Source organism: Podarcis bocagei (assembly GCF_964188305.1).
Source record: "Podarcis bocagei genome assembly, chromosome: 4".
In the NCBI taxonomy this organism is placed as follows: Eukaryota; Metazoa; Chordata; class Lepidosauria; order Squamata; family Lacertidae; genus Podarcis; species Podarcis bocagei.
This window is the reverse complement of record NC_138128.1, coordinates 91452060-91472726: the sequence shown is the minus strand read 5'-3', so window position 1 is coordinate 91472726 and position 20667 is coordinate 91452060. Positions and strand designations below refer to the sequence as shown.

Genomic DNA, 20667 nt, shown 5'->3' with positions numbered 1-20667 from the left:
TGCCTGTGAATGGTCTCAGGACCAGAATGTTTTTTTCCCTAGTTTACGGCGCAATTCTGAAATCCCGTGGTGATGACATTGGCCACGGCTAGAAAAAATGGTACATTTCCAACTGACTACAGGATACGAGTTAACTCAACTCAATGAACCTTTAAGAATTTAGCAGGGACCAGAGTAAGTGAAGGTACAACTTCGGCCTTCTCATCAGCCTGGGTCTGGGGCACAAATCATTTTTTCCAAATGGAAAAAAACACACACTGAGTCCCAGAGCATTGAGGAGGTCCAGCATAAATGTGTAGATACAACTCGGTCGGCCAGTTGGTGGTACATGTATATGTTGAGTCATCTATGCATGGGGAGGCAAATTCTGGGTAGAAAGTTTCCTGCATTGCTGAGGGTTAGACTACATGACCCTTGTTGTCCTTTCCAAGTCCAAAATGTTATGATTCTGTGAAGGGTGCCACAACCATAGCTGTGCATTTCGTAAATACTCTGGGGCCATGGCCAGTCCAGAGAGGAAGAATCTGAACTGGAAGCAGCAATGCAAACACCAGATAACTATTTGAAAATAAAGTCTCCTTCGAGGCTGTGGAGGTGAACTAATCCCCAGTGTAGAAGGCTGTTGGCAAAAGTTAGCATTCTAAACTTCCTTCACGTAATAAGGGCACACCAGACTGAAGCGATGATGTCCAGCTCTGAGAAGTTCTGGAGGTTGTTTTACACAGGGACAAAAACCCAAATGTGGGGCTGTACTGAGACCAAGAGGAAGAAGGTATGGCCTCTGCCTCCTTCCTTCTCCTTTTCCTGACGTCTCCCTGGACTGAATAAATCGTACCCCTCTATTCTGCTTTGTTCAGACAGCACCTGGAACCCATTGTATGAGATCCCTTCCAGTTCTTCAATTTTGACAGGGACCTGGCTTCTTTTGCTGTGTAAAATACCATGCATATTGACAGTGCTTTATAAATAAGTGGATAATATTTTCTATACCAGTTTTGTCATCCAGATTTAGCGTATTTGTCTTCCATCATATCCCATGAATGAAACACAGACCCTCCAAGGGTCCCTATTTTCCAGGGACTGGTCCCATATTTACAGAAGCCGTCCCGGTTTTTGATTCGATCCCAGAATGTCCCGCTTTTCCTCAGGACGTCCCTATTTTCATCAGAGAAATGTTGGAGGGTGTGGAGTTATGTGACCCCCGAGCCAAGGAAATAAGGGACTCTACAACCTTAAGAAGACATCTGAAGGCAGCCCTGTATAGGGAAGCTTTTTAATGTTTAATGTTTTGTTATGTTTTTATATATGTTGGAAGCCACCCAGAGTGGCTGGGCAACCCTGTAAGATGGGTGGGGTATAAATAATACATTGATGATGCTGATGGGATAGTAAAGGTAAAGGGACCCCTGATCATTAGGTCCAGTTGTGACTGACTCTGGGGTTGCAGCGCTCATCTCACTTTATTGGCCGAGGGAGCCGGTGTACAGCTTCCGGGTCATGTGGCCAGCATGACTAAGCCGCTCCTGGCAAACCAGAGCAGCGCACGGAAACACCGTTTACCTTCCCGCCAGAGCGGTACCTATTTATCTACTTGCACTTTGACGTGCTTTCGAACTGCTAGGTTGACAGGAGCAGGGACCGAGCAATGGGAGCTCACCCCGTTGCGGGGATTCAAACCGCTGACCTTCTGATCGGCAAGTCCTAGGCTCTATGGTTTAACCCACAGCGCCACCCGCGTCCCACTATGGGATAGGATAGGATGGATGGGATAGGAAGCCTATTTTCACCAGAGAAATGTTGGAGGGTATGGACGCATCATTAACATTTCTGTTTTACTGTTGGGAGATCAAAGTGTGAAACATGGGGAATCACTTGCTCAGTGTGTCTACAACGGAGGACCACTTCACACATGGCATGCTTAGCAAGGTGTATGCCTAAAAATGGAATGTTTGTGCATGACGGTTGCTTGCTGGATGGAGCCAGCTCTTCTGTTGGATAAGGTTGACCAGCGGCCTATATGAGGAACCGAGCCATGGGCCTCTTAGAGCAGCGTTCTCAGGGGTGTCTGATTACTTAGTTCCCTTTCCCACCGCACGAGACAGGAGCCATCAGAGAAGTGGAAAATGTCCATTGTTTCAGAAAGGAAATGGCTATTTTCTTGGAGATGGCGGAAAATGCAGATGTCACCATGTGTTTAAAATAAGACTCATGAGGTGAAAAGTTTGTGTTGTGTGCTGAGGGAAGGACCACCTATGGCGCCCTGGAAGGAGAAGGCGGGGAACAAAGAACCCAGGAATTAACCCTAATCCTCAAATCCACATTTATAAATACCCAACCTGTTGCGTGTCGAGGTCCCCAGGTCCACCCCAAAAACTCACACATCACACATAATGTTTTGTTTAAGGTTTTTGGCATAATTTTGGCCACAACTTTATTAAAATACAAATTTGTGAGTGGTTGTGTAGGCATTGGTTGCGACTAGCTGCCCCCACCGTGGGGGACAGTCTGACATTCCGCACGATGCGAAAGTCAGAACGGGGGAATACACTTGGGGGTTACGCGGAGCAGGGAACCTGCCCTCACCCCAAATGCAACCAGGAGCTCATTGCTATGGCCCGAGCCCCCTTGACAGAGTGGACAAGCAATAGTTAGCTCCCAATTCCTTTAACGGAATCCCTTGCAGCAGCAGCATTAGAGGGGCAGGCACAGCCAATCCATGCCCCTCAACCAACCAAACCATAAACCAATGCCTAACCGCGAACCTTACAAGTTGTGACGATTTGCTACGCAGTAGGCAGAAACCAAATGGCCCCAGCCAATCAGCCAGATGGACAAAATTCCTACCAGGCCCCCGCTCCAAAGCAGACGACCCCATGACAGGCATAGCAAGGTCAAAGCGAACAACCTTATTCTAAGGGAGGGAGGGACGGGCAATCCGATGCACGGGCGAAAAGAGGAAGCCCTAGCCTCGTGCAAGGAGTTTTAGCATTTCTCGCTGTCGATCAAGAAATGGCAACATTAACTTTTTCCCAACAACAAGGGAAGCCCCAATCGCATCAGTGGCCAATGATCAATTAGCCCGCCCCCAACTTTGGAGTGTCCTGGCGGCCCCCACCACAACACGTGCTCTCCATGAAGGAGAACACGCTTTGTCTTTCTCGCAAGTCTTTATCTAATGTTATGAGGTTTTGGAGATAATTGTAGGATCCATTGTGGTCCAAAACAAAAACACCTTGATTTCAAAGTAAATTAAAAACAGTCAATATTATCAACGAAAAAACAAGATTGCCTTCCTGTTTAATATCAGTCACAGAGCTCCCTGATTGAATCCCACCCCCCACCCCACCCCCCAAAAAACCCCACAGCCATGGAAAATGTTCTTTGGATCCACACTGCTCCTTATAGCGGTTTTTCTTCTGTTGATTCTTATCCATCCACTGGTGCAGAGATTCAGTCTAGATGTCTAAGTTAGAACTCCGTTCCCTAATGTGCTACCTTTCCACAGACAGGGAGTTTGAGATACGGGAGAATATTCAATACTTGTGACTTCTGTGATGCAATTCCAAGATAAGCGATGCAGAAATTCCATGCATAACCTCCACCTTTGTCTTGACTGTTAGCATGCGTCAAGATCATTGCCCTGCTCTCTGAATATTTACAGCCGGTCTCTGCATAATATGTCAGCCTGTGGGCAGAGAATCTTACAAATTAAACATTACAGGAGGTCAAGGAAGTCATGAATCTCCCTATACGTAATTGGATTGTATTACATAGCTATGAGATAGCTATGAGATGACCTTAAGGATGGAAATACTCTGCAGTGGTGTAGCTTGTGGGGAACCAGGGTGCATGGCCCTGGGCACAAAATTATGAGGGGGCACAACCACGACAGGCTCCCTGCTGAGCTCCTGCCACCTTCCAGAGAGATCTGGATTGGCTCCCAGTACGTTTCCGAGCACAATTCAAAGTGTTGGTGCTGACCGTTAAAGCCCTAAACGCCTCAGTCCTGTATACTTGAAGGAGCGTCTCCACCCCTATCATTCTGCCTGGACACTGAGGTCCAGCGCTGAGGGCTTTCTGGCGGTTCCCTCATTGTGAGAAATGAGGTTGCAGGGAACCAGACAGAGGGCCTTCTCGGTAGTGGCGCCCACCCTATGGAGCACCCTCCCTTCAGATGTGAAGGAAATAAGCAGCTAACCTATCTTTAAAAGACATCTGAAGGCAGCCCTGTTCAGGGAAGTTTTTAATATTTAACGCTGTACAGTGGTGCCCCGCAAGACGAATGCCTCGCAAGATGGAAAACTCGCTAGACGAAAGAGTTTTCCGTTTTGGAGGTGCTTCGCAAAACGAATCTCCTATGGGCTTGCTTCGCAAGACGAAAATGTCTTGCGAGTTCCTGCGGTTTTTTTTTCCTTCCCCCCCTTTTTCTAAGCCGCTAAGCCGCTTATCAGCTGATCCGATAAGCTGATAAGCCACTAAAAGCCGCTAAAAGCCGCTAATAGCGCTAATCCTCTAATCTGTCAATGGGCTTGCTTCGCAAGACAAAAAAACCGCTAGACGAAGAGAAACACAGAACGGATTCTTTTCGTCTTGCAAGGCACCACTGTACTGTTTTTAACACTTGATTGGGAGCCGCTCAGAGTAGCTAGGGAAACTCAGCCAGATGGGCGGTGTATAAATAATAAATTATTATTATTATTATTATTATTATTATTATTATTATTATTATTATTCCATAGCTGCGGGGGATGGGGGGACAAGCCATACTGAAGCTGGACCATCACCCTATGGGGCTGAGGTGTGCCTTCTTTCCCAGTGCCTGCAAGCATCTTGCCCCTGGGCTGGCTGAGAGGCGCTGGTTCTCCTGGCCTGTGAAGTGGCGAGGATGCAGCAGGCGGGGACCAGAGAGTGAGGGCGCCGGTGGGAGCGTTGGCCAAGGCCCAGGTCAAGGAGAAAGAGGCTGCTTGTGCAGAGATGGAGGCCGAGGCCAAGCCATGGTCACTGCGGGCAGTGCATCCACTCTGCGTTCTTGATGCGGCCATAAAGCGTGTTCTCCTTCATGGAGAGCACGTGTTGCGGTGGGACACTCCAAAGTTGGGGGGCGAGCTAATTGATCGTTGGCCATTGATACGATTGGGGCTTCCCTTGTTGTTGGGAAGAAGTTAATGTTGCCATTTTTTGACAGCCAGAAATAGTAAAACTCCTTGCACGAGGCTAGAGCTTCCTCTTTTTGCCCGTGCATCAGATTGCCCGTCCCTCCCTCCCTAGAATAGGGTTGTTCGCTTTGACCTTGCTATGCCTGTCATGGGGTCGTCTGCTTTGGAGCGGGGGCCTGGTAGGAATTTTGTCCATCTGGCTGATTGGCTGGGGCCATTTGGTTTCTGCCTACTGCGTAGCAAATCGTCACAACTTGTAAGGTTCGCGGTTAGGCATTGGTTTATGGTTTGGTTGGTTGAGGGCATGGATTGGCTGTGCCTGCCCCTCTAATGTTGCTGCTGCAAGGGATTCCGTTAAAGGAATTGGGGGCTAACTATTGCTTGTCCACTCTGTCAAGGGGGCTCGGGCCATAGCAATGAGCTCCTGGTTGCATTTGGGGTGAGGGCAGGTTCCCTGCTCCGCGTAACCCCCAAGTGTATTCCCCCATTCTGACTTTCGCATCGTGCAGAATGTCAGTCTGTCCCCCATGGTGGGGGCAGATAGTCGCAACCAATGCCTACACAACCACTCACAAATTTGTATTTTAATAAAGTTGTGGCCAAAATTATGCCAAAAATCTTAAACAAAAACTTCTGTGTGATGTGTGAGTTATTGGGGTGGACCTGGGGACCTCGACACGCAACTGGCAGGCAATGTTAGGGCATGCAAGGGCAGACCTGAGCTCTCCCACACCAATGCCCACCAGAATGCCACTCCCGCACCCCGCTACCCACAAGGGTTCCAGCCTGGTTGAGGGGGAGGGGGCTGCCGCCACCTACCAAGGAGGGAGGGAGGCAGGAAAGGGCCCAAAGGAGGAAGGGCCCCCCCGGCACCTGCCTCAACCCCAGCTGCCCAGCCCACCAAACCTTTGCCCCGCCCCATGTGCCGGCAACCCACGGTATGCCACTGATACTTTATAGCTGTCCTCTCTCTCTTTTTTAGGCAAAAGGACCCGGCTAGCTGACAGCAGGGTGGTTCTGACCAATATGAAGATAATAAGCAACGATAAAAATCGAAGCGAAGGGCTAAGACCAGACCCTCCAACCACCTCTGTCTCTGCAGCAGAATCTGGTCCTCCTGAATCAAGCGTCACCCCAGAGCGCCCAGCAAGTTCATCCATCATATGTGAGGCGCCAGTGAAAGCCGAGTGTATTACTACGCTCCCTGGCCTTGACACATTAATGCCGAAACACCAGGTGCTGAGATTAGCCAAGTTTGAATCGGAAGACTCTGGTGTGGAGTTGCCGAGCGGGGCCAACTCTCCCTCAACACCCAAGGGCTCTGAGAAAAGCTTTGTGCTCCACAGCAGAGATCCTTCTTGTGACTCTGGGGTGCTGAGCGCCTCTTCCTCTCCAGCAGCTGGCCACGCAATCGCGAGAGTGTGCAAAGACGCTGTAGATGCTTGTCTGTGCATGTCGGATGGCAAACCGGCAGCGGGACACCGCGCAGGGCAGTCTCCTGAAGTTTGCTTGGAGGATGGCACTGATTGCCCAGAGGGGGGGAATCCTGAACCGTCTTTTTTGGGTGGCAGCCAAGGAGAGCGCGTGGAAGAGAAAACCAGAGGATCCCTCCTCCCCACTCAACCTCCAGAAGAAGAGAAAAGACCTGGTGATGGTTACGGAAAAGACAACTTTGAAGAGATACTCCTGCAGGGACACCCCTTGAGAAAATACCCCACAAGTGACAGTTTGGATGAGTACATGGACGAATGCTGTAGGCTGAGCAAGGTAAGATTCCTCTTCGGATGAAATGCCCAGACTCTTCTTCAATTAGTTATTGCGGAACAAAAGGCACCTTTTTGGCGAGTGAAATGCCCATTTCCTTGGACGGTGTTCTTTCAAGTTACAGTAATTTTTGCTCTATAAGACTCACTTTTTCCCTCCTAAAAAGTAAGGAGAAATGTGTGTGCATCTTATGGAGTGAATGCAGGCTGCGCAGCTATCCCAGAAGCCAGAACAGCAAGAGGGATCACTGCTTTCACTGCGCAGCGATCCCTCTTGTTCTCCTGGATTCTGAGATTCAGAATGTTTTTTTTTTCTTGTTTTACTCCTCCAAAAACTAGGTGCGTCTTATGGTCTGGTGTGTCTTATAGAGTGAAAAATACGGTAACTGCACAATCTTAACCAACTCTACTCAGAAGTAAGTCCTATTGAATTAAATGGGGTTTACTCCCAGTTGTGGTGTTAGAATTGCAGCTCCGGTGGTTGATTGTTCTGAGTTGTCTGTTCTCTATTCCAGTTTCCACACACTGTGTTGGTTTCCTAATAGAGAGGCTGTACGAGTGTGTTTTGTCGTGAGCTGTTTATGTGATTTCCAGACAGCTGTTTCTGAATGGAGGGCTGGAAGTTCTCCAGAATAACTGCAGAATACAGTGGTACCTCAGGTTACATACACTTCAGGTTACAGACGCTTCAGGTTACAGACTCCGCTAACCCAGAAATAGTACCTCAGGTTAAGAACTTTGCTTCAGGATGAGAACAGAAATTGTGCTCCGGTGGCGCGGCAGCAGCAGGAGGCCCCATTGGCTAAAGTGGTGCTTCAGGTTAAGAATGGACCTCCAGAACAAATTATGTACTTAACCCGAGGTACCATTGTAATCTACTGAAAGATACCAGTGCAATTGCAATCGGCTTTCCACACTAAGCATTCTTCTAGAACACCTGTTTATTGAGCATTCATCCTGAACTGGGAGCAACCCAGCCAGATGGGCAGGGAATAATAATAATAATAATATCTGCTTGCATGAAGCTTATGTTCTAGAGCAGTGTTTCCCAGTGTGGGCACACCCCCAGCAGGAGCAGGGACCGAGCAACGGGAGCTCACCCCGCTGCGGGGATTCAAACCGCCGACCTTCCGATCGGCAAGCCCTAGGCTCTGTGGTTTAACCCACAGCGCCACCCGCGTCCAACAAGCAGTTTAGGAAGCAATTAATTAAGGGGCTGCTGGGATGGAGAGCCAAGAAAATAGAAATTTGATTTATGTGGCGGTTTAAGGTGTTGAAGTGTTTGATTAAGTTGAATATGAGGATTAAAAGGAAGGAAACGTCAAGGGAAAGGACTTGTGTATTGGAACAGGAAATCATAGCATCATAGCATTGTAGCATTTGAAGGGACCTGAGGATAGTCTGGTCCAACTCCCTGGAATGCAGGAATATGCAGGTGGCCCTTGCGGGAATTTAACCTGCAACCTTGGCATTATCAGCACTATGCTCTAACCAACTGAGCTAATCAAAACTCTCCAGGTAGGGCCATTTCACTCAGGCAGAAAGCACTCTGTGAAAGCAAGCACTCTGTGAAAGAAAATGGTGTCGGCATTTTATTACACGTGGCTTCTGGGATGCAGGTGGCGCTGTGGTCTAAACCACTGAGCCTCTTGGGCTTGCCGATCTGAAGGTCGGCGGTTTGAATCCCTGTGATGGAGTGAGCTCCCGTTGCTCTGTCCCTGCTCCTGCCAACCTAGCAGTCCGAAAGCATGCCAGTACAAGTAGATAAATAGGTACTGCTGTGGCGGGAAGGTAAATGGTGTTTCTGTGTGCTCTCGTTTCCGTCAAGGTGTTCTGTTGTGCCAGAAGCAGTTTAGTCATGCTGGCCATATGTCCCGGAAAGCTGTCTGTGGACAAACACCAGCTCCCTTGGCTCGAAAGCAAGATGAGCGCCGCAACCCCATAGTCGCCTTTGACTGGACTTAACTGTCCAGGGGTCCTTTAACATGTGGCTCTAATGTAATGTGCACTTTACCACAAAGTTGGCTCTTGCTTAACTTTTCTGCAATACTTGCTTATTGCCCAGAATTGGTATCGTAATGTAGTTTCTATGGAAGTTTTATAGATTCATGCATCAATCCCATCAAGTTAAGTTGCTATCCTGGATGATTTCCCCACCCCTGAATATGGGTTTATTGCATAGAATGGATATCAGAACAGTATTTGTGAACGTTTCATGGCTTACAGCATGAATCTCAGCTAGTTATGCGTAACTAGTGGATTTGGTTGGTTCATTTAGCACAGAAATTGGTTGTCCCAGGCCATTTTTCTGGAATACTGTCTACTGCATAGAATGGGTTTTTGGAACATTGGGTGGTATTCAGGCAACGTTTACTCAGAGTAGACCCGTTGAAATTCATGACCACAATAGAGTTTGGCTCGTGAATTTCAGTGGGTCTGCTCTGAATAAAACTTAAGTTGGCTAGATTTGATTTCCACGGACGTTTTATTTCCATGGAAGTCAGTTTCAGCTACTAAGGTATGGCATGAATCTGGTTGGTTTCGCTAGCTCAGAAGTTGGCACTCTGGGCTGTTTGGTTCTGGGTGTGAAGTGGTTAATAAAAGTATAATACCAGAATGGTTTTGGGTGTGAAATATTGTGTCTAAATGGGAAGAAGACTCAGATCCAGGGGAGTGGTGGTGGGACAAGGATGAGTGGTCAGAGGGAGAAGAGGGAGAGGACTTTGGGAGAAGGAGCTGTTCGACAGTGGAATTTGCTGCCAAGGAGTGTGGTGGAGTCTCCTTCTTTGGAGGTCTTTAAGCAAAGGCTTGACAACCATATGTCAGGAGTGCTCTGATGGTGTTTCCTGCTTGGCAGGGGGTTGGACTCGATGGCCCTTGTGGTCTCTTCCAACTCTATGATTCTATGATTCTATGAGGTGTTGGAAGCTGAAGAGATAACAAGGCTCAGTTGGGAGAGTCTGTGGCAAAGAGAAGCCAGAATCAGAGGCCGAGATGAGTCAGGCTGCTGAAGAGTCACGGGTTTCTCTCCTTCCTGCTACAACAAATTCCCTTCCCAGCTGGTTTCCCAGAGCCAGAAGGGGCATGAAAAGGGGTGGAGGAGATTTGGACTTCATGAAGGTGCAGTCTTAAATTGCTTGGATAAAGCACTGGACAGGAGGGGGCTCAGACAGCCGTGGGGAAGCAGGGACTTTCAGTCTCAACAACTGATCCATGAGGCAAGAGCTACTGCGGATGCGCCGCTGGTGCTCATTAGGCCTGATGCTCAGCCCAGCCTGTGACGATCGCGTTCTTACTTCTAAAGAATTGACTCCGATTTTGAGTGATCTTTGTGATTTCCTGCAGGCGTGCTCTGTGGCACAACCCAACTCGCTGTTTTTGAAACAAGTTTTATTTATAAAGGGGCCGTTGCTTTTCCGTTCTGGCACTTCCAGCTTCCCAGTTTGAATTCACAGTGCTGTGAAGTTTCAGTGCAGCACTCCAGCATCACTGCTGGCAAATTTCCAGTTCTAAACATGTTTCTTGATGTAAAAAAATGTGACTCAAAGCTGCACACACACACACAAAATGCATAGCTGTGTGATAGTCAGGCCAATGTTTTAGGGTGGCCCTGGGGGCCTTCAGATCTCCTGCTCCTTCCCTCATTTTTAACCCCCCCCCTCTCTCTCTCACTCTCACTCTCTCTCTCTAACTTTGCTTGCAGCCCTGCTGGGCATGCTGCAAATCACAGTGCTGGAGAGACCACAGCAAACTCGCCTTTTTAATTTGCATCCATACACATAAATTACCATATACACATTTATCCATACACATAAATGACCATATACACATTTGTGCTGTGGGCTTGTGCCCTGAGTCTTTAAAGTCCCCAGATTGTAGCCAGTGCTGGATTCAGGGCGCTGATCCAAGGGGGCGCAAAATTGAGAAGACCCATTTGGGGGTGCCAAATTTTTGCCTTGCTCAGGGTGGCATATTACCAAAGTCTGCCCCTGGTTGTAGCAGCACAGGCTACACATGCAAATTACAGTCACCTACCATGGTGCAATTTCCATTTTTTTCTTTTGAAAAGCCCTACATATTACCTTAAAAGGGACACGGGTGGCACTGTGGGTTAAACCACAGAGCCTAGGACTTGCCGATCAGAAGGTCAGCGGTTCAAATCCCCACGATGGGGTGAGCTCCCGTTGCTCGGTCCCTGCTCCTGCCAACCTAGCAGTTCAAAAGCATGTCAAAGTGCAAGTAGATAAATAGGTACTGCTCCTGCAGGGAAGGTAAACGACGTTTCCGTGCGCTGCTCTGGTTCGCCAGAAGCGTCTTTGTCATGCTGGCCACATGACCCGGAAGCTGTACACCGGCTCCCTTGGCAACTAAAGCGAGATGAGCGCCGCAAACCCAGAGTCGGTCACGACTGGACCTAACATTCAGGGGTCCCTTTACCTTTACCTTACGTATTACCTTGCCTATTTTGAATAACTGAAGCACAGTATCAAATTCAGAGAATGATGAGGAAATATGCTGGGCTTGCGTCTTCTCTGCACCCAAGCCAGTCTCTTGCTGTTCCAAGTCTAGATATTATGTAGATGTTGAACCTCTTCGCCTACATGGGCAACATCTTTTGCATGGACTTAGCTGCATCAATGGGAGCAGTAAATTTCTGTTTCAATGGAGCATCTCCCAAGGACTATACAGTGGTACCTCGGGTTAAGTACTTAATTCGTTCCAGAGGTCCATACTTAACCTGAAATTGTTCTTAACCTGAAGCACCACTTTAGCTAATTGGGCCTCCTGCTGCTGCCGTGCCACCGGAGCACGATTTCTGTTCTCATCGTGAAGCAAAGTTCTTAACCTGAAGCACTATTTCTGGGTTAGCGGAGTCTGTAACCTGAAGCGTATGTAACCTGAGGTACCACTGTATAATATTTGATAATAATAATTTATCATTTATACCCCGCCCATCTGGCTGGGTTTCCCCTAGACTTAACTGAGCCACAGTCCAGCTGGTTAGGGTTGAGGATTCCTTGCGGATGCCAGTATAGGAGCAGTAGCTAGGTTGCAACGTTTTCTGGAAACATCGTGTGTGTTTGAACCAAAAATACCTAACATTTGTGGGGTGCTTTCTTCCTCATTGTAGGTGAACCAAGGAAATGCCAAGGCCCACGGCTCAGGCCTGGGTTACCTGGAACACATCTGCCAACTTATTGAAAAAATCGGGCAGCTACAGGAGCACAACCTGAGGTTACAGAAGCAAGTCAGCAGCTTGCAGAAGGCGCAGAAAGCAAACCAGCTAACAGAGGTAAGAAGAAAGGGCACAGGACTCCTTTTCGCCATGTTGTAGATATGGCTCCCCTGTTATGCCAGCTGAACCCCTGCTTCAACCTGTGCCCACCCAGGCAGAGGGGTGAAACTCTCTGCTCAAAAGCAATAATGGCAGGAAAAAAAGACAGAAGGCCCCACCACAGACCATAAATCAGAGATGGTACTAGTGTTTGGGTGTGTTTTTTCCCCTCAGCGGGAGAGAAGTTCTTCACTCCACGTCTGGGAGTGATGTAAACTTCTGTCGTCCACCAGGTATTTGCCAGAGTGAGTTCAGGATTTGATGTCAGTGTATGCCCCCATCCCAGCCACGATTCAACCCATTTTTGTCCTGTTCTGCCACGATAATTCTTCCAGCAGAACAGCTCTATTACGCCTGGGATGGATCTCAAGATCCTCTGGCATGGGTGGCCCTTCCATCGCTTTCTAAATGTCCCTCAGCCAGCAAATCTCTGCAAGCTTGACTCCCAAATTTAATCTGAGCATCGAATCAGTTTGCTGCTTTCTGCTGTTTTGTAGTATTGGAAAGTTACCATAGAATCAAGTTGGAAGGCTCCTGCTGTCACGAAGAGTCATCCCGCAGTTCACTGGCTCAGTCTACACAAGCGAGATTATGTGTCTCTGTCAAGGTCACAGATCAGGACAGTGTTGGAGCTGAGAAAAGAATGTAATCTCTCAGCTTCCTCTTGATTAGTCATATCATTATCTCCTTCCTCAGTTTTGTCCTTTTGATGTCCATGCAGCTGGTTTTGTGCTCAGATTGTCTCCATCTCCCAAATCATCTCTTTTGTATTGTTCTAATCCAGGCATGTCCAAAGTCCAGCCAGGGGGCCCAATCCGGCCCGCTGGTCGGTTTAATCCGGCCTCTGTGGCAGTTTATCTTCTGGGTTAAAATCCTAAAAAAAACAACTTTTGGGTTAAGCTCAACAACTTCAATCCTAAAAAAAGGTCAACAACTTTGGTCGGCCCTCATGCATGTTCACTTCATCAAATTTGGACACCTCTGTATCTAATCTATTCTTTTTCTCATCCTTCTGATGCCGTTTTCAGCTGCAAAATCGAGCGATTTTTACCTGTGCTCCCCACATGGAACTTGGTTTTAGGGTCACGGCTATTCTCACAAGTTTTCAGATGGCATGATGTTGTGCATAGTGCCTATAGCGATTTTGTTCTGCAGAGAGTATAGCACTATGTTAATTAATTTGAGCGGCATTGCCAAAGTCCATAATTACCTGGTTTAGAATATGATTTTGTCCAGCTCATAATGCATGCAAGCATTATGAATCATACATAAGTTCTTTTCCACTTAGAAAAATACAAAACAGAATTCTGCAAAATGAACAGAACGTGCTCTTAGCTGAAGTACTTTTTGCGCAATACACTAATCACAACTCAGACTGAGTTAAGCAAACATCTTTAAACACTGATTTAAATGCCTCTGCAAGCTATGGGGCAAGCCCGGGGAATCTCTGGAGCCAAACGTAGGGAGGGCAGAGGTACAAAAGAGTTGCGTAGTTCTTGAACTTCTCTGACCAAGTGCATGACCTGAATGATCTGCATTGTAAAGGTAAAAGGGTACCTTTTACCTCTATATTGTTCACAAGGTGCAAACCTACCTAATTCTCACCCAAACCAGTAACTGAATGTAACAGAGCTTTGACGTGATCACTTCTCTCAGTTTTATGATGCAGCTCTCTGACCCAAACATGTGCAGAAAAAAAGCACATATTAATTAAAATAATATATGCATTAGATTAGATATTGCATGAAAAAAATGCATGTATTATGAGAAACACACATGAAAATGCATGCAGATTTTTACCTGCTGATTTTTTAAAATAAAAATTTGCAAATTAATGCACAACTGATGGGCAAACTGAACAGAAGGATGGAAACAGGAGAGAAACTGAAATGGACAGATTTTGCCTTTTATCTTATGGCTGTACACACTAGCCTCTTTGCTTAGGCCTAAAAGACAGGATCTCTCTGTACTTGTTAGTTCCAGATATCTTATTGCCAGGGCTTTTTTTCAGCCGACGTCCGAGGTGGGTGCCATTGCCATTCTAAGAGAACAAGGGAGAAGTTCATGGTGTGCTCTGGCACCTATTTTTCTAGAAAAAAATAGCACTGCTTATTGTTATAAGTATGGCTTCCTTGTTGTTGTTTAGTCATTTAGTCGTGTCCGACTCTTCGTGACCCCATGGACCAGAGCACGCCAGGCACTCTTGTCTTCCACTGCCTCCCGCAGTTTGGTCAGACTCATGCTGGTAGCTTCGAGAACACTGTCCAACCATCTCATCCTCTGTCGTCCCCTTCTCCTTGTGTCCTCCATCTTTCCCAACATCAGGGTCTTTTCCAGGGAGTCTTCTCTTCTCATGAGGTGGCCAAAGTATTGGAGCCTCAGCTTCAGGATCTGTCCTTCCAGTGAGCACTCAGGGCTGATTTCCTTAAGAATGGATAGGTTTGATCTTCTTGCAGCCCATGGGACTCTCAAGAGTCTCCTCCAGCACCATAATTCAAAAGCATCAATTCTTCGTCGATCAGCCGCCTTTATGGTCCAGCTCTCACTTCCATACATCACTACTGGGAAAACCATGGCTTTAAGTATACAGACCTTTGTTGGCAAGGTGATGTCTCTACTATTTAAGATGCTGTCTACTTTTTAAGATGGCTCGCTTACAGCCGTGCAATTCTTATTTATTTTACTTTATTATATATTGGAAATTTTATTTACAACATAACATAAACCCCCCAATACAGAAATCCACCCTCATTAAACGTATTCTCTGCATTTCCCCCGTGCTTTTTGAAACTCTTGTCTAATTGCCTCTGTTAATCTATCCAGTTCAATATACTCTATCAGTTTGTCTTGCCATTCCTTTTTTGTTGGCGCAATTTCTTTTCCCCAGTTTTTAGCAATTGCTAAATTGCTAAAAATTCTTGGTTGTAAGCCTGAGGTTTGGCCAGGAGAAGGTTAATGAAAGAAGCAGGGCATCTGGAGATTATCTTGATGGCTCTGGCTGAGTGGCCAAGGAGTTTGCTTCTCTGAAGGAGATGCCTCTCTGTGCAAGGGCTCTCCTGGAATGTGAGAGCCATTTGAGAATCAGCTGCACCTCTCTCTGTTGTCATCAAGGTATCTCTCTTTGTGTGTGAGATAAGAGAGGCAAAAGCCAAGACCAACAGGCATGTATTAGCCGTAAATAAAGAAAAATAAAATCTACGCACTAATTTGTAAATATGATACAGAGTCAGAACAAGTTAAGGAATGTAATACGTGGTGAGAAAGGGCTCAGGACAATGTCCCAGTGGATATCTAGGGATATATATATATATATATATATATATATATATATAAATCTGTAAAAGCACATACAGATTTTGTTTAAAAATGGCAACAAGAGAAAACTGTTTTAAAACAATGAGCAAATAGTATACAGTGGTACCTCGGGTTACATACTCTTCAGGTTACATATGCTTCAGGTTACAGACGTCACTAACCCAGAAATAGTGCTTCAGGTTAAGAACTTTGCTTCAGGATGAGAACAGAAATCGGGCTCCGGCGGTGCAGCAGCAGCAGAAGGCCCCATTAGCTAAAGTGATGCTTCAGGTTAAGAACAGTTTCAGGTTAAGAACGGACCTCCAGAACGAATTAAGTACTTAACCTGAGGTACCACTGTACTGCCCCAGTAAAAATACACACAGTCAATAAAAACAACCCGGCCACTTGTTGGAAGTGTCGGGAAAAGAGAGGGGACTTTTTTCCACACGTGATGGGAATGTCATATGGCATATGCTAAATAAATATTGGGGGGAAATAAAAAGTCAACCAAAAAAGTATTTTAAGTTATGTGGAAGGTTCAGTGAGGTGGGACCATAAAGGATTGGTTTCTTATATGCTGGAAGCAACTAGAATTCTATATTCCATCAGTATCCAGACATTACATATGAAGATAGATTGTTATTAATTTTAAATGTGATATTAATCGGTTTATTGTCATCTTACTTTCCGTTTGTTGAGCTTCTTGTTAAAACCAGACATACAGTGGTACCTCTGGTTACGTACTTAATTCGTTCCGGAGGTCCGTTCTTAACCTGAAACTGTTCTTAACCTGAAGCACCACTTTAGCTAATGGGGCCACCACGCCACTGCCGCACGATTTCTGTTCTTATCCTGAAGCAAAGTTCTTAACATGAGGTAATATTTCTAGGTTAGCGGAGTCTGTAACCTGAAGCGTCTGTAACCCGAGGTACCACTGTATAATGTTCCGTATTGTAAGTGGTAATATAACATGTGCATAACATTGCATATGAAAATATTGAAGGGATTTTACCGCTCTGAAATGCTTATTATGGATAACTTCACAAAGAAACTGGTATCTGGAGCAGAAATTAGTTACTTAGGAATGTCACAATCATATTTTATGTTTGTAGAATGGAACATACAATTGAAGAACTGCAAGTAGGGTCTCCAAAGGGTCTTGGTGTTCTGGGGTGAAGTTTCACTATACAGTATTCCTACATTATGTTAGGCACGTTTATTTTGGCCAGACAGTTCCTAGGGAAGAAGCTGGCCATCTCTCTCATGGAATTCCAGCAATTTGTTTGTGCTATCTTGTGGCGCCAAGTTGCATACCCCTGACTAGCTGCAAATTAAACTCAGGCATATCTCCTCTTTCACCTGGCGTAGGAGTGTTTTCTACAGCATTGCTCCTGCGGAGCTGCCAGCATTTTGTTGAGCTCACACCAAGAAGGGAAGAATTTTTTTCCTCCGAAGAGCAGACCGCACAGCCTATTGGTGCAGAACGGAAACATGTCCGACCTCTCAATCATTCCAGAAGGAGGAGGAGGAAGCAGTGACAAAACAAGCAAAGGTAGGTTTCTGTCTTCTGGCCCACTGACCTTAATGTATAATGCACTTGTTATGGAATAGGTCTTAATCGGCGGCCACAGTCGTTCAGTGGGTGAACGCAATAGGACATTATTCAGCAGACATGGGCAACATTAAACAAAGCACATGCTTTTCACCAGATCTGCTCCCAGATAATTCCTTTCTAACACAGCCATCACTTTAACAGGGGCAGTAACAGACCCTCCAAGTGTCCCTGTTCTTCAGGGACAGTCCCAGATTTACAGAAGCTGTCTCAGTTTCTGGTTTGATCCCAGAATGTCCCGCTTTTCCTTAGGACGTCCCTATTTTCATCAGAGAAATGTTGGAGACTATGGTAAAGGTAAAGGGACCCCTGACCATTAGGTCCTGTCGTGACCGACTCTGGGGTTACGGCGCTCATCTCGCTTTATTGGCCGAGGGAGCCGGCGTACAGCTTCCAGGTCATGTGGCCAGAATGACTAAGCCGCTTCTGGTGAACCAGAGCAGCACATGGAAATGCCGTTTACCTTCCCGCCACAGCGGTACCTATTTATCTACTTGCACTGGTATGCTTTTGAACTGCTAGGTTGGCAGGAGCTGGGACCGAGCAACGGGAGCTCACCCCGTTGCGGGGATTTGAACCGCCGACCTTCTGATCGGCAAATCCTAGGCTCTGTGGTTTAAGCCACAGCACCACCCGCGTCCCTCCACTTTTCCTTAGGACATCCCTATTTTCATCGACAAAATGTTGGAGGGTATGGTAGGGATGCCTCTATTTTCATTGGAAAAATGTTGGAGGGTATGGTAGGGATGCCTCTGTTTTCATCGGAAAAATGTTGGAGTGTATGGAGTTCTGCAACCACCGAGCCAAGGAGATAAGTAACTGTACAACCTTTACAAATCATCTGAAGGCAACCCTGTATAGGGAACGTTTTTTTAAAAAAACGATTACGCTTTCATTATATTTTATATATGTTGGAAGCTGCCAAGAGTGGTTGAAGCAATCCAGTCAGATGGACAGGGTATGAATTATAACTATTATTATTATTATTCATGTCCCTGTTTTCATCAGAGAAAGGTCGGAGGGGAGGCAGTAACTTTGGCCTGGATCTCTGAGTGACCAACACATCATGGCATTCTCTAGCTTAGTCTTTGCATATGCTGTGTATCTCCTTCAGGGCCGGCCCTGCCATTAGACAGAATGAGTTGGCTAGGAAGTGGCAGCAAGGTGTTAACAGCACAGAGCTGAATATGCCAGGAGGCCTGTCCTGTGCTCCCTAAACCAGTGATGGCCAAATTTGGCCCTCCTGCTGTTTTGGGACTACAATTCCCATCATCCCTGACCATCGGTCCTGTTAGCTAGGGATGATGGGAGTCGTAGTCCCAAAACAGCTGGAGGGCCAAGTTTGGCCATCACTGCCCTAAACTATCCTGCTGCTCTCAGTTGCAGAGGAGAGTGCTTTCTCATCACAAGGACTGAAGTAAGATTCAATACTTCAAGTCTGGTTGGCATTTGTGCATGGAGTGGAAAGCGGGGGGGGGGGGATAGAGAGAGAGACACCATCTTATCCTTTGCCTCAGGCGGTGAGATGTCTTGAACCATTCCAAATCTCCCTTCGCCATTGCACAAGAAGACAACGGCAGCAAACGTACACTTTGTTGTTTAGTCGTTTAGTCGTGTCCGACTCTTCGTGACCCCATGGACCAGAGCACGCCAGGCACTCCTGTCTTCCACGCCTCCCGCAGTTTGGTCAGACTCATGCTGGTAGCTTCGAGAACACTGTCCAACCATCTCATCCTCTGTCGTCCCCTTCTTCTTCTGCCCTCCATCTTTCCCAACATCAGGGTCTTTTCTAGGGAGTCTTCTCTTCTCATGAGGTGGCCAAAGTATTGGAGCCTCAGCTTCACGATCTGTCCTTTCAGTGAGCACTCGGGGCTGATTTCCTTAAGAATGGAGAGGTTAGATCTTCTTGCAGTCCATGGGACTCTCAAGAGTCTCCTCCAGCACCATAATTCAAAAGCATCAATTCTTCAGCGATCAGCCTTCTTTATGGTCCAGCTCTCACTTCCATACATCGCTACTGGGAAAACCATAGCTTTAACTATACGGACCTTTGTTGGCAAGGTGATGTCTCTGCTTTTTAAGATGCTGTCTAGGTTTGTCGTTGCTTTTCTCCCAAGAAGCAGGCGTCTTTTAATTTCGTGGCTGCTGTCACCATCTGCAGTGATCATGGAGCCCAAGAAAGTAAAATCTCTCACAAACGTACACTAGGCGCTCGCTTTTCTAACTCTGAACAGTTGTAACAGCTGGTAAAAAGCAAGACGACATAAGCTACCTGTTTACATCGGTCAATCTTCTGATTGCAGGGAGAGATGTTCGCCTGGATCCGGAAAATAACCAGCTGATAATGGACTTACAGCTGTCGAATGGAAAGAAAAGTGGACAGAAGGAGTGCCAGGATGGATACTGTGCGACTGGCGGCCAAGCTCAGCTCCTAAAGGAGTCAGCCATGAAAACGGTGAGCGATGTATGTTCACGTGGCGTAGGATTTTGTGGACTGGACCCCACTTTGTCGGACGCAATTTTACAGTGGAAGCTGGTTCTGCAGCAGCTGCTATTGCACATTCCTACCCATCTTCTCATGCTGTCTGCAGAGGAACAGCTCTCATAATAATACTGGATGATATCAAGATAAATTTCGATTACATCCTAACAGGGCAATGCAAAGCTTTGTGCTGGGTGGGGTGGGCAGGGTGGGGGTTAGATTGCACCCTCGACCTGCTTCCCTTAAACAGCTTTGCGCTGTTTATACGGTGGCTGGAAGGCTTTAGAGCGGATTCTAAGGTGTACTCCCAATATTAATTCTATGCTCTCTTCGTTTTATTTCTAGGGCTTTGACATTAGCAGAAATGCCTCGGTAAGTAATCACTTTGGGAAAGCAATTCATACCAAATTTCCCCTTGGATGCTGCTGCTACCATCCCTTGTTTCCCTACTTTCTCTTTTTTAAAAAAAAAAAATTATTGGTTTTTCACCTTTTATAAAGACAAAATACACACAAAAAAGACAAAAGACAAAAACATGTATAATTTCAGAAAATCCTACTTTCCTAACCTTGTTCCCTGACTTCCCCCCACCCCCCTTCATGCATCCCAATTCCCAGAATTATGTCAGCAAATTGGTATTTCTCCTCTTAACCATCTTAATATTACCTCTTTCATAAAAAAAAATAATAATTTTTTCTAAGTTGGACTCAAATTCCCTTCCATCGATTTCCCATTTTGTCTTAAATAAAGGTCATATTAACTAAACCCAAAGGTCTTGAGTGTTTTTAAAATTCTATTCTTCCCTCCCTCCCATCCCCGGTTCTCGTCCCTTCCCCAATACATGTCCAAAATAGCAATTCTTAGCCTGGGTTCCTCACGTCCGAGGCTTTCAAATCTCTTTCAGTCCCTCTCCGCCGGTCTTGTTGGTAGTCCTTTATGTCGGTCGTCGGATCTCGAAAGAGTTCTATCACCATCCAACCATATTCTCTTCCCACAAGGGCATTTGGAAACAGCTGCTGGAA

At 46.4% G+C, this 20667-nt stretch overlaps 1 protein-coding gene across 4 annotated transcripts in view; it reads left to right on the top strand.

The window, feature by feature from the left end:
• LOC308585714 (uncharacterized protein) overlaps nucleotides 1-20667 on the top strand; it is a 33070-nt gene that overhangs the window by 1587 nt on the left and 10816 nt on the right. For 2 of the 4 annotated variants that reach the window (XM_081191722.1, XM_081191719.1), the window contains exons 2-6: nucleotides 6139-6923; nucleotides 12051-12212; nucleotides 16920-17103; nucleotides 19467-19618; nucleotides 19991-20017. In XM_081191722.1, the coding sequence (XP_081047848.1) occupies nucleotides 6139-6923; nucleotides 12051-12212; nucleotides 16920-17103; nucleotides 19467-19618; nucleotides 19991-20017 (1310 nt within the window). Of the gene's footprint in view, nucleotides 1-6138; nucleotides 6924-12050; nucleotides 12213-16919; nucleotides 17108-19466; nucleotides 19619-19990; nucleotides 20018-20667 lie in introns of all 4 variants that reach the window. The other 2 variants (XM_081191720.1, XM_081191721.1) reach the window with 2 other exon arrangements.